At 39.6% G+C, this 13,941-nt stretch overlaps 5 protein-coding genes across 5 annotated transcripts; 3 read left to right on the top strand and 2 right to left on the bottom strand.

Moving 5' to 3' along the window:
* Positions 1–3,181: 3,181 nt before the first annotated feature.
* Positions 3,182–4,216, top strand: MELLADRAFT_102866 (uncharacterized protein; the record flags this gene model as incomplete). The annotated part of the gene is made up of 2 exons (XM_007405661.1): positions 3,182–4,034; positions 4,134–4,216. 2 exons carry the CDS (start codon positions 3,182–3,184, stop codon positions 4,214–4,216), a joined length of 936 nt encoding a protein of 311 aa, XP_007405723.1.
* A 439-nt stretch (positions 4,217–4,655) lies between these two features.
* MELLADRAFT_115370 (uncharacterized protein) lies at positions 4,656–6,656 on the top strand (the record flags this gene model as incomplete). The annotated part of the gene is made up of 6 exons (XM_007405662.1): positions 4,656–5,119; positions 5,187–5,257; positions 5,352–5,658; positions 5,743–5,862; positions 5,960–6,231; positions 6,318–6,656. 6 exons carry the CDS (start codon positions 4,775–4,777, stop codon positions 6,511–6,513), a joined length of 1,311 nt encoding a protein of 436 aa, XP_007405724.1.
* A 770-nt stretch (positions 6,657–7,426) lies between these two features.
* MELLADRAFT_92433 (uncharacterized protein) lies at positions 7,427–8,581 on the bottom strand (the record flags this gene model as incomplete). The annotated part of the gene is made up of 5 exons (XM_007405548.1): positions 7,427–7,506; positions 7,584–7,862; positions 7,966–8,365; positions 8,433–8,459; positions 8,543–8,581. The coding sequence occupies 5 exons, from the start codon at positions 8,579–8,581 to the stop codon at positions 7,427–7,429; spliced, it is 825 nt and encodes a 274-aa protein (XP_007405610.1).
* A 1,850-nt stretch (positions 8,582–10,431) lies between these two features.
* On the top strand, positions 10,432–11,007 carry MELLADRAFT_102863 (uncharacterized protein; the record flags this gene model as incomplete). The annotated part of the gene is made up of 1 exon (XM_007405663.1): positions 10,432–11,007. The coding sequence occupies one exon, from the start codon at positions 10,432–10,434 to the stop codon at positions 11,005–11,007; it is 576 nt and encodes a 191-aa protein (XP_007405725.1).
* Positions 11,008–11,888: 881 nt separating this feature from the next.
* On the bottom strand, positions 11,889–12,591 carry MELLADRAFT_123787 (uncharacterized protein; the record flags this gene model as incomplete). Its single annotated transcript, XM_007405547.1, has 5 exons — positions 11,889–11,914; positions 11,974–12,042; positions 12,124–12,228; positions 12,307–12,363; positions 12,462–12,591. The coding sequence occupies 5 exons, from the start codon at positions 12,589–12,591 to the stop codon at positions 11,889–11,891; spliced, it is 387 nt and encodes a 128-aa protein (XP_007405609.1).
* Positions 12,592–13,941: the final 1,350 nt, after the last annotated feature.

Genomic DNA, 13,941 nt, shown 5'->3' with positions numbered 1-13,941 from the left:
AAAGATGCAATATTTGGATCATTTCAACTTTATCAAGCACGTCTCATCAATCACTTTCAATCTATCAATCACATCAGTCTCACTTGCGACTCCTGGACCTCACGTAATCACAAATCAATTTTGGGGGTGACAGCACATTGGATTGATTCAAAATTCGAGTTGAAGAACGCTATCATTTCACTTATTGAAATCAAAGGCCCACACAGTGGTGACAATCTAGCCAAACATCTACTAGGTGTCCTCGATCAATTTTTGTTACGCTCCAAACTTTACTGCATCACTGCCGACAATGCTTCCAACAATAACACTTTGGCATCTTCCCTTGAAGGCACTATTCCGCAGTTCTCTCGATCCAAACACCTCAATGGATGTATAGCTCATGTAATCAATCTGGGAGTGCGAGCATGTCTCAAGTACTTCACTAACAGTCTCAAGCCAAATCATATGAATGTACCGGAGGAGTTTGCTGACGCTGTTGACCACATCATTTCGACAAAGACTGCATGTCTCCTTCAAAAGATAAATGAACTCTCAAATAAGTACAAAAATTGTCATCAATTTGCGTTGGACATTCGAGAAATAGCATTAAAAACACCTGGAATTGAAAAAGAGCTTGGACTTCGAACAGAATGCCTGACTCGTTGGAACTCTCTCAGTCATGTCTGTGCCCGTGTCCTTCGATTGAAACATGTTATTAACTTCAAACTCAACAATGACCCTCAATATGTTGACCTCCGAATCAGTGACCTTGAATGGGATATACTCAAAAATCTGGTTAAATTTCTTCAACCTTTTGAAAAAATCACATCCAAGCTTTCCGCTTCCAAATACCCTACATTATCCTTAGCAGCCTTAGCTTACGAAAATATGATGAGACGTCTTGAAATGGTGGGTACCGAGAACAGATTCCATCTAATCTTGGTCTATTGTCACTTGCTCATATCTTCAATTATCGTTGCAGTCCATGAACACATCAGATTCAGACGTAATGCCTGGTATCCGATCAGCTTTGAAGCCCATGTACGATAAACTTACCCTTTACAGGAACAATGCCATCAGGAAGCCCACCTATCTCATAGCAGCAGTTCTCGATCCCAGGAACAAACTTGAGGGAATCTGTCTGACCATTGTATTGCGTGATACTCTGGAGTATCACATCAACACCGAGTGTATTCGTCTTGGAATTACAGACACCATTGAGTCATTTGAACCTAATCAACCAAATCTCAGCTCAGATGATCTGTTTGGCGAAACCTCAACTTCTCGTCCTGTTTTTCACCTTCGAGACAAAATCACATCATATCTCACTCGGTCACGCGAGCCTCAAACTCAAACCCCATTAGGTTACTGGCAACTCAACTGCCTTGAGTACCCTCACCTAAGCAAGCTTGCTCAAGCTATACTCGCTATTCCAGCAACCAGTGTTCCGTCTGAAAGCTGCTTTTCAGATGCAGGTCGTGTAATGGACGATTACAGATGCTCAATGAAGGCTGATACTCTCATGGAGCAAGTGTGCTTGAAAAGTTGGATGAATATCCTCAACTAATTTATACATATCTATTGTCTTTCTCCAAGTTTGAAGCGAATCGATCAGTGCCTCTGGAATACGAGCCAGATCTTCAATTACATACCTTTTCAATACGTCGTTTTTATATCCTCAATTAGCTCAAAAAGAGTCTTTTCAAATGCTTAAGATATTTTGTTCTGATTTCTCTGCAATGCAAACTATGTCCTCTAAAAAAACATTCAGCTCACTTTTAAAGTTGGGCTTTCTATCGGTCCAGTACAAAAAAACTCTCATTCTTCAACTGAGAAGAAAATGAAAAGTTTGGAATCAAATTCCTCAGTTTAAGCTAACCAAGGATCTCCAGCTCACTGAGAACCGAATACAAACATTTCATCTCATTTGTCTCATAAGCCTGTAATTTGAAATCAGTCAGGTTTGTTATGGTCACATCATCATTCAAATTCATGAGAGTTGAATGTTCTCAAGAAAGATGAAACTAGATAGAAATGATATGAGACTTCTTCATTTCTGATTGTTACAGATGATGTTTTTTGGTCCAGTGATTGTTAAAAGAATGAAAAAATACAAGCTGTGATTAATTTAGGTAGAACGATTAGAGAACAATAGATGATTTCATTAAAAGTCAAACAAAAGTTATGCTATCTTTTCATACTTTGGAATAGCAAAGGTTCAAGAATGATGTTCAGTCCCTCAGAAGATGTGAAGCTGTTAAAGAAGTGTATGAGGGATGAGAAGCTCCCTATCAACCATTCCAGAATGAAAACAATCGATAGGTTCAACTTCGATCGATCGTCTTCATGAAAGTCTCTTCTTTGTTGATCAGACTCGTTATTGGATGTGGGGCACCCGGAGGCCGCCCTGCAAAGGCCACATGTGGCTCGGGGCGAAGGCCAGGGCGTGGCCTGCGCCCTCGCCCTCGCCATGCGCCCCTTTAGGGGGCCACGAGGCTTCGTGGCACCGGGTGTGAGCGTGACGCCCGGGTAGAACAAGATATGACTACAACACCTGTACAATCACGTGACCTGCTGTGGTGCAGTCGTGTACACATAACAAAGTGATCATGTATCACGTGCGGGGGGCATAGCAGTCAATCAGAAATCTTGGCAATGCCACCACGGAAGACCCGTTTGTATGAATCTAAAACACCGAACTTGGTCATGGATTTCACCGTCCGAGTTTCGCGCCTCCCATTGACACAATTTTGGTTGCGCCGTTTGACAGAGGCCATAAGGATAGTAAATTCGATGGGAATGAGATGACCCCGGACATAAAATAAATAGTGAGGGATTGACTTGTGAGCTGAGTAGAATTCAAATGTGCGAGGCAAAATTCGTAATTGTCTTCACCTTACCAAGTACTTTCATCATATGTTATCTTGACTGTTCTGATTGAGAATCATCAGGTCAAAATTGAAACTAAAATAATCTGAACACAAAACTCAATTCTGAACACATGCATGAAACCCGTTTCTGCGGCAAGATGAGGTGATTAGAGAGTTGTAAGAGTTCTTCTTACTTTAATGTGCGACATGGTGATTTTCCAAGATTGTGGGGTGCATTTAGAAATTAAGTATCACATGCATAGATATGAAGAGTTGATCCGACATTCTCTACTACAATCCTGTCAACCAGATCATCATACACTCTATGAAAAATGTTAAAAATCTTATTTATATGGTCTACAATTCTCATTTTACATCTTATGGAATTTTTAAACTTTGGACCAGAGAAATATATCAAGGAATGTGATATTGTAAAGTACCAACTAGCAAACAACAATTATCAACTATGTGTTGAACAATGGCGAGCTATTGAAGATTATCCATACGCACCTCAAGGATTAACACTCAAAGCAAAAGAAGCTAAAGAAATCGCTTTTAAGGAATTGAATGAAGAAATCCAAAATTATCGTCATAATGGGATCTTACCTTTAGATGAATCAGACAACCATCATCCTTGTATTACTCCTGAAAGCTATAGTCAATTTATTGATTTTAAAAAACCAAATGAGGATCATTCCCCTCCCGAATCAACTTCATCACGTCATTCAAGAAATATACCCATACTAAGGCTTAAGGAAGATGGAAAAGATGTATACATACTAGAGAGTGGTTTAGTAGTTTTAGTCGATGAGTGGGAGAAAACCCACAAATACCTTGAACCTGATCAACCTTGGAAATTATCATATAATAACTATCAACACTGTCTAGAACATTGGAAACTCATCAAAGCTAATCCTACTCCACCATCAGACCTGTTACCTAAAGCTGAAGCTGCTATGGAAAAGGCATGGAAAGAGTATATAAAAGTTTCAAGAAGACTTCGTGATCATCGGAACATCGTTTCTGAATATGGAGGTCATGTGTATAATGATGTGAAACATTATTCTTCTAGATACTGGGCAATGTTGAGGTCGGTGGCTTTGCTAACGATGGGTAGGACGAAAAAACCAGCACAGGATAGTAAGAAGTTTGTAACAAACCAGAGAGAAACCAAATTTACAACAAGTCAGTTCTTTTGATGTACTTGGGTTGGAACAAACAGCAAATGTGCCAATAGTGCGATCAGATATCCCAACTACCTGAATTCCATGCAGTGAGAAATAGTCTTGGTACATCACTGTGATAAACAGGCCAATAGTTTCTGGATTTCAAGTGGTTACAATCCTCTGGATAGGATTCCAGCATAAAATGGTTGCTCTTGATTTGTATTTGTGTCTTCTCAAACTTGGATCTAGACAAGATATTCCAAGCTCTTTGTCCGATTGTCATGTATCCCTCTGAACCGTTTTCCTTCATTCATCCTCCTAAGCTTTTCGATTATTTGAAACCCAGAGGTGAGGAAAGGGAAACACTTTTCTTGTTGTTTTGACACCTTTCGAAGCTTATGTTTGGGATGAAATAAATCTTCATATGGTGTTATTCCACAATATCTGCAATGGCCGAGCAACTGGCGTGTGATCTGAGTTGAGCATTTTTTGAGTCACAATTTACTTCATTAAGCCCGGGGTGAGTGCGGTCCCAAAGTGAGACTCGGTCCGGGGTGAGTTCTAGAAATTGATCGAAAGTTCTGGATTTGACTCAAAGAACAATTTCATCAGAAAACACTTCAAGGTACTTATAGACATCCTTCCTTAAAGAGAGACAATCGATCAAAGAGTTTTATCATACATTTCGAAATATCTATATAAGACCTTCAAAGACTAGAAGAGAAAGATTCCTAGTAAACCGCCTCAAAAATACCAATCATGTCCGAATGGGATCCACCACTGGACCTATCGACCATATCTCAAACAACCGACCCATTCGAAGCAGAAACCCAACCCGAAGTAAAACTACCAACTCCATCTGATTTATTATTCAAACCAATCGATCCTAATCATCAAAGACCCAAAGTTTACTTTGAGATCAGTATCAATTCAAACGTACTTGGAAAAGTGGTGTTTGAATTGTTTGATGATATTGTTCCTAAGACGGCTCAAAACTTTAAATCTCTATGTACAGGTGAAGTTGGAGAAAGTAAACTTTCGGGTAAAGCTTTGTCTTATAAGGGTAGTAAGTTTCATAGGGTTATTAAATCTTTTATGTGCCAGGTATGTTCTATTGACTTTTTTTATTCATCTGATCTTATATATTATTGACACGAGTCTTTTTCTGTAGGGTGGTGATTTCACAGCTGGAAATGGAACAGGTGGAGAATCAATCTATGGAGAAAAATTCGAAGATGAAAAGTAATATCCTTTTGGTCAAGTTTGACTCCTAATCCAACTTTCAACAAACCACTAATCATTTCTTTTGCTTAAACCTTTTATCTGATGGTTCTAGCTTTATTCTTAAACACGAGAAACCTTTTTTACTTTCGATGGCAAATGCCGGACCAGGAACAAACGGATCTCAATTCTTTATTACCACTGTACATACACCTCATTTAGATGGCAAACATGTAGTCTTTGGAAGAGTTATTGCTGGTCGATCGATTGTTAGAATGATTGAAGATGCTCCTACTAAAGCTGATGTACCGGTCGAATCGATTGTTATTGAAGATTGTGGAATTGTCGATCCTAATGATGATTCGTTTCAGAAATCTAAAGCTGATGAATGGGGTGATGAATGGGAAGATAGACCAAGTGATGTAAGTCAAAAAAAACAAAAAAATCATACCAGAACTTAAATTTGGCTTACTGACGTCTTATTTTTTTGGTTTTTTTTTCGATAGGATGATGAGAAAGTCGAATATATTGAGACGTGTATGAAGATTGCTACTAAACTAAAAGAGATTGCAACGAAAGCTTTCAAGGATGGAGAATTTGAAATTGCCAGTAAGAAATACGCCAAGGTAAATCCTACCTTTCCCAAACCCGAACACTCTTTTCTCATCCACATATCTTTTTTGAACCCCAAAACTGATCAATTACATCATGATGATCTTTTAGGCTATTCTTTACCTTGATACACATCCTGTTTTACCAGCAGATTGTACACCACAAGAAGTAGAATCATATACCAACTTGAGAGTTTCTTTACTCTTGAATGCGTCTTTAGCTTTTATCAAAGCTTCACAAAAAACTAAATCAAAAGAATCCGCTAGATTAGCTATTAAATATTCCACTAGAGTTATAAATACTCATCATCCTACAGATGCTCCAATGGATACCACCAAACGATCGATGTTAGGAACTTACAAAGAACTTTCCAATTCTGAAAGGTTTGTGTTCCCCCTCTCCTCAAAAAAACTTCTTTCATCCTGTAGTCAATTCTGATCTGGATAACTTTTTCTTTTGTTATGTTTAGAGCAAAAGCGTTTTATAGAAGAGCAGTTGCATCCAATTTAGTTAATGAAGAAGAATCAGCTGTAAAAGATTTAATGGAAGCTTTAAAACTTGAACCGAATGATTTGGTCATTAAAAAAGAATTAGATCAAACTAAATTAATGATTGAAAATAGAAAGAAAAAAGAAAGAGCTGCGTTTGGTAAAATGTTTGGATAGGAATTTCGGCAAAGGTTTTTCCAAAAAGTTGGTCTATAGGGTTTTTTTCCTTAAGTCTTGGAATGAATTGATTATTCTTTATGTTCTTGGAATGAATTGATTATTCTTTATGTTCTTGGAATTGAAAATATCATTTGAGTGGGAGATTTGAAGTGTGTGATGATTGACGAACTATAGAGTGCAGAGTGCTGAAGTTGTACAAAAAATTACACTAAATCTAATGACTTGCAGCCCCTTGATATTAGAGGCTTTGAGTTTGGAGCCACGACGACTGGTTTGTCACCCCATGTTCTTTAAGTGGATTGAAGTGGTGCACCGTCAATTTCTTGAAAGACCGCACTTTCGAAGACAAAAGAACCAATATTGAGGCTTGCAGTAATAATTTGTAAGATTCGGAACAAGATGTCAAAAAAGAGTGAGCCACTTTGAGCGTCGTAGAGCTCCAGATTTGTCCCCGGTTTAAGTGAGAGGAAAGAGTGACTTACTATTGTTCCCCGCCTGAGTGAGGCTTTGGCAAGGACTGGGGTCCAACACGTCTTATGAATGCCAGGTGATGGTAGGATTGTGTTCCCTTAACCAAGAAAGGCTGAGGGTAAGAGAGATGTTAGGGACAGGAAGGATGAAGGCTTTGATTTTAGATTTGAAGGAAAAGATCGCTACTTTATTGCACGTCTCTTGATTAGAATATATGCTTTGCATAAATTAGATGGTTTCTGGTTGGTTTGTTATTTACTAAAACCTGATCTTAAAAAGGTGACCCATCTTGAGTTCAATTGAAAGTTTTTGGGTAATAAGTAATCAGTATTACAAAGAGATAAAATAAATAATAAAACAAACAATCAAAGCGACCAAGATATAATCAAACGTATTTCTATATAAAAACAATGAGAAAAAGTAATCAAAGGATTTCTTTCTAAAGAGGTTTTACATAAGTTTTTGGAAACATTCCGATTGGACCATTATCAATTTGACCATTCCACCAATCATCTGAAACTAAAAAAAACATGAATCAATCCATTAGTGAGAAATGGGAAATAAGGTCACAACAAGGGGAAAACTGATCACTCAACTATGCTCAGTGACTTTGATGACTTGATGAACTTTAAATGAAAGATCTTGATCACTACTACCTTCGAAATCATAAAGAGCTACCACCCATTCTTGATCATCTTCTTCTTCTTGTGGTTCAGTTTCGATAAGTGATGGGGTTGGAATGGGAATCGGACCTGTTTTTCGGATCGGCGGTGGATCGAATGTTGGTTTCTTTTGGGATTGGGGTTGGGATGAACCTAGTACACCTGAAGGGTTTCTCTTTAATGCATCTTTTTCTGCTTGTGAAACAAAACCTCCTAATGAAATCAAAAATCGAATCAAATCGAAAATGAAAATAGATTAGGATCAAGAATCAGGGTTTAAGGATTAAGTAATATAGAATCAGTTTAAAAAGCTCACCCATGAATTTCTGTGAAGACTGTAATCCATTAGGTAAAGTACCAGGTTTACGAGAAGTATGACTAGAAACTTGAGATTCATTGGTCATATGATCCGTAGAAGTTGAATCTTGTTCTGAATTAGATTGTCCATTAGGATTCCATTTACCAGCTAATTGACTAACTTTACTACTAGCAGCTACTACTTTTGGATTCTGTGACCATTTAGAAACCGTTGAGACGTTATTACTGCTAGCTACGTTTTTTGGGACTCCGGCGGCTCGTAGTGCTGAGGCTGCTACACCTGGATGGGTTGATGCTATTGAACTTGCTGCACTGTATGCATTTGAACTTGAATTGGTGGTGGTGCTGTTGGGGTTGTTGTGAGGTTGTGGGAATAAATGGGGTCTTGAGGTGAAATACTTTTTGAATTCAAGAGGTTTCTTTAGTTGATTGGTCCTGATTGATTGATTGATAGGAATGACTCACTTCATCTAGGATTGAATAGAATGCTTGCTGTGGTTCAGGATATCGTCAAGTCATGAAATAAGTTAAAATGTGTGTTTTTGTTCTTGTTGATGATTTGAATGGTTACTTACTTTGTCTTGGGATGATAGGTTTGACCAACTTGATGACATCTTGAGATAAGTTTTGATATAGTTTGATCTTGGATATCTGTTGAGAGGCTGATGCTGATGCTGATGTTGAGATGTTGAGAGGCTGAGGCTGGATTGACTCCTTAAACTCGAGACTCACTCTGATCGGTCGGTACCGAGCTGAGTGGAGCATTTGACTTCTGCACCGCCTCTTGCAAATCATCACATTGACCAATAACAGCTTGATTTGCTCAGATCTCTTTCTTTCTCTTTCTCGCTCTCTTTCTCAAAATACAAAAACAACATACAACATACTTGGAATCTTTTGATCCGAGTAGTATCCTTGTGTATGTCGAGTTGGATACAAGCCGAACGGTTCAAGGAGATCAATTAACTTTGTCTTATATTTTGTGCAAGGATCCACTTGCAGTGTATCAATTTCTTTTGATTCCCATCATTGAAGCTTCATACGAGAATATAATTTATTCAAAGTTCGAATTGATGATTTGCATTTGATGGTCGATTCCCAAGTCATTGGAGGCTATGCTCATTCCCGTTACCATAATCAGACGGTCGTATTATATTGGTTTCCTTGGCCATATACTCGTACCACAGGAGTAAATCAAAGCAATGTCAACTTGTGTTGATACTCACTTACGTTAGACCTGGTCAGCCTTCTGACAACGAAGAAAGATTGATAGGCAGGCAATCAAGTAGGATATTGTTTGAAAGACACTTCATAAATGCTCGTGTTATTAGAAAAAATGTGAATAAGTTTTCTTCAGTTTTTCTGATAAAACATAATCGACATCTTTCAAATGATGATTACGACAAACAAAGAGTTTAAATTAATATCAGATGCTATGGCATCTTGTGTGACTCGGGCGCTCATCTTTCTATCCAGCTAGGATCACAGGCCATGCGCAAGATGATTTCCAGTCATACCTTTGACACAAACCGAGTTTCTAGGATCCTAATGAGCTCATATGAGCAAAATGCAGAAAATGAGTCTAATGAAAGCTTTTGAAAAGTGATGGTCATTTTAAACAATCCTAATGAAGCTCAATCGAATTTTTGGCAAAAATTCAAAACGGCACGTAAAAGCAAACGTCTGTGACACTGAACTGGCGAAGGCCTTTTGAAATTTTGAGATTTTCAAACAATTCATAATTAAGTATTTGACTTCTCTCAAATCCAATCAAATCAAACGAGACAACACGAATCTAGCAGTTTGAAGCTTGGAAACCAAAAACACTTATAAGCTTCATAATCTTCAGTGTCTTCTCCCCGTTGAGCCAGTAACGTCAGTAGTGTGCTTGGCATGTCTTTCTTGATCGCAAGATTGATTTTTGATTCAATTTTTGAGTCAGCGTTTAAATATTAGGATCTTGATCATGAGGAAGAGGTAGGCACGGTATCTACAAAACACGAGTCTCTTTAACGTTCTTGAAGCTTGAAAGGTCTCTTGATATTGATTTTTGTGCCTATATGCCAATGAAGTGATATTACTTGAAGGAGATTAAACGACAATGAAAGGAATCATGAAAAGTATCATTTGTATCACAGCTTTCCAAACCTCATCAAATTCTGGAAAAGTCCGAAATCAAAATCAAAATGGGTGACTAGAAAACCCTTACATGCTTCTTGAAGTAGGGCTGTTGAGCTTCTCTTCGAGTTCTGAATGCTGGAGTCTGAGAAGGATCAGCTTCGTTTGCAATATAAAGCATGTGGAAAGGTCTATTGATCATTTTTGTCTACCTGAATCCTCACAATAAACCATTCACCAACCAACATACCACGATATTATTCTTGAGCTCATTAACACATCACAATATTTATATTTTATTTCTAACAACAACTTATTATTTACTTAACACTTACAGATCTTCAAGATGGATCAAAACGAACAAATCCAGCAAATTGAAGACCCTTTATTGAAACTCCTGAAAATCATCATATCCATTCAAAGCGTATATGATCAAACGCAACCGTCTAGCGAGATTGCCGGGTCACGACGAGTTCCTTGTCTTCTTTTTAACTTGTTAACTACACAGGCTGAGAAGAATAAGATAGAGCAACTCGATAATTGGCAAGAAGATCATCATGAAGCATGGATTTCAAAGGAAAGATCACTCGAGCTGTACTTCCAACAACTTGAAAGGATTTCTTTAAACTTTGGAATGGATCCTACAATGGCTCATTATCTTCCTCTACCTCTAACAGATGAATGGTGGAGTCTTTGGGAATTTACTCATTGTATGATGACATGTTCAGTGGTTCAAGTGGGGTCTGGGATAGACGATTGTTCGGTTTGTATTGATGGGTTTCTGCTTGGAAAACCATACATTCGGTTGAGGTGTCATCCTGCTCATAGGATTCATGAGGAGTGTTTGGCTGACTTGATTGTTAATAAACCTGATTATAAGTGTCCAATTTGTCGTCAAGATTCTTACCCTCGACCATCATAACACAATGTATTCTTTTCTTTGATTCTCATTAACTTTTGTCTTGTTGAAATCTTTATGAAATTCAAACTTGAGAAAAAAATTGATGTTGTTGTTAATTGTCATCCAATTGAGCGAAGTTGAACATCTTGAATGTTTAAATTGATATTTATGAACATAACAGGAATGATGAATGTCCTATCATACGATGTGTTGAAGTTTTGTAGCAATATCAAAGCGCGAATCCAAGATACAAGATACATCTGATACACACATGCTGACATTGATGTGTTTTCGAGTGACGTGAGTTTTGCCTGATGACATGCCGCTTCTTCGCGAAAATATGCGCGCGCTCATGAATCGATCATCAAGAAGTTCTTGATTGAGTTATGATTGGGTCTTCATAGACTTCAGTTTACATGTTGAACACCTAGGAGGACAATTTACTTGCAGCCCTGTGATCTCAGGACAGTGACAGCTATTTGGTGATTGAGAAAAGACGAATGTCTAATCGGCAAATATGTCAATATTGTTTGATTCAAAAGTCTTAAATGATCCTTAAACGTGAGCTACAAGCTTCCATGGTCATGGGACCAGAGTGGAAACATGAAGAAAGTGGATGAGGGCAAATATTGATTGACTTTTCATTTGGTTAGGTCATGAGGTGAGGAGATAATGACATGGCCTGATGACGGATCCTGGGTCACTGGCTGTAACGATTTGAAACATTTTTGTCATCATCTCTTTGTTAAATAACAAGGTATGAATCAGGGAATAAATCATTGGGAGTCCAGACATCAGCATTTGGCCAAGAAACCCCATAGATTGTTTGACTCGTATAGTTTTTCATTCCGACTTTGCTTAGAGAACTGGGGATTTTCACGGTTTCCTGTTTGACGTGTGATCTATGAAGGCGTGCAATTGCTACACGCTGAGGAAAGATAGTGTTCAGTGAAGTGAGCTTTTGACTGATGTGGAAATACGACTTACTCAAGGCTCCTCCACTCTTAGGATTCCAGTTAGGGCAGTAATAAGATACACCCCCGGGGTTGGTACATTCTAAAGATTTCAGACGGGAAAAATGAATTTCGTGTAAGGAACTTTATCAGGACCATAGGGTTCGAGATCAAGGATACTGACTGTAACCGAAGGGTGGCGCGTTTGAATATTGTGCACATTGTTGATTGCTCAGTCCGTCCGTAGTTCCCACCTGGCGGCAGCCAGTGACAAGAACCCAATGATTATCTAAGGTAAACACAATAAAAGCAGTTGTATGTTAATGCGGTATCAAAGGTGATGAAGATTGGAATGTAAAAAGCGTACTGTGATTGAAGCAACTATCAAATTTGCAGTTATGAGTTTTTCCATCAACCTGGCACACTTTTGATGTGAGAGATTGGAGAAAGGTGCGTATTAGTTGTTAAATGAAATTCATGCTGGAGTTATAAGGCAAAGAAGACAAATGTGAAATAGCATACCTGCACTATTGCTATTGCTTGAGAATCTGGTAAGTGATTCATTACACCTATAAGTTGCACCCCCGGCCTTCAGTCCATGAATCCAAAGGGACAAGAACAAGATGGAGATTTTTAAAAAGTCAAGGAGCATTTTGAGTGCGGTGAATGAGGAAGAAAGACGTCGATTGTGATACTTCGACGGATAACAGTGCAAAATGAGTGCGACTTGATCAAAGGTCGTTGGGGAGAGCAAGATTCAGATTGGACTCTATTTATATCGGAAACTTCGCTTCAAGGCCGTGCTTTGGGCTTTCCTTCGGTATAAAGTTGTAGCGCCAGAGTGCGCCACCTGTGGTTGATCTTGAGCTTCTGTGCGTGTTTTTTTTGCAATGATACAAGATCCTGAAGGGCCCCTATGTACCCCCCAAGTAGGTATGTAGGAATCAAGCTTCTTTGGTCAAAAGGGTCCACACTTTCTGGGTACGAATTTCGACTTTTTGGTGCAAAAGAGCCTTACTCAAGATCTATGGCTTATTCTGAGGAATACTTTTTTATCATCTTCATACTAGTGGTAGGTAGGGGTATGACCCGGCCCTGAAGTGTGAGGGCCGGCCCCGGGGCCGATTCAGGCCCGGCCTCGGCCACGCAATACTCAAGGATGCTGCCGGGCAGCACCGGGCAGGCCCTGGCTCGGACCATCCCCTTGAAAGCGTGTTTGAGAGCTCGGGAAGGATGCTTGATGACGTGAATTTTTCCAAAACATTGCCTCCATAAAGATTTTTTGCGACGGCCCCGGCCCCGAGTAGCCCTGTACCGGGGCCTTTTTTTCTATTCCCAGGCTGGACTTGAGGCCCCGGGCTCGGCCTCGACCTCACCTAGAAAACGCTCGGGCACACTCGGCCGGTCAGGGCCAGGGCCGGGTCATAGCCCTAGTGGTAGGACTAGAGTCAAGCAGGACCCCGGAATATCTCTTCAGAATCACAGGCTACTGACCGAAAAGGTCGGAAGAGAGGGTTCTGGCACTTTTCAGGTGGTGACAGAGCTTGAACGTGGTCGTGCTTCTGCTCTCATGTTCTTCTCGTTGCCTTTGAGAGCTGTTCTGTGGCACTCTGTGGCACTGGTCTGATTTTTTTGCAAAGAAAATTGCTCGATCAGGATTTTCAAGACTCAAGTGGTGCCGGATTCCGGAAAAGAGTGAGCAATAGCAGCCCTGTGCAAACCTACTGACCAGCGCGGGCCGCTGGCCGCTGGCCAGTACAGCTGACACCATAGGTATATGTAATTACAGATCCGTCAACGCAGTCACATTTCAATGTGCCCAATCCAATGTCCCGTGTATTGTGATCTCCCCAAATGAACTGACGGTCGCCATGCACTCCCCTTCTGGCGAAGGTGGCAAAGGTGGAAATACAACAAAGATTACCACAGGCCCATGGAGAGCCGTCATCGGGTGTGCGCCGTCATTCCTCTTTAAAAAATCCGCGGAAAGATTGACGAATGA

This window comes from Melampsora larici-populina (assembly GCF_000204055.1).
Source record: "Melampsora larici-populina 98AG31 unplaced genomic scaffold MELLAscaffold_4, whole genome shotgun sequence".
NCBI lineage: Eukaryota > Fungi > Basidiomycota > Pucciniomycetes > Pucciniales > Melampsoraceae > Melampsora > Melampsora laricis-populina.
Note: the sequence above shows the minus strand (reverse complement) of the source record. Positions and strands in the feature narration are given on the sequence as shown.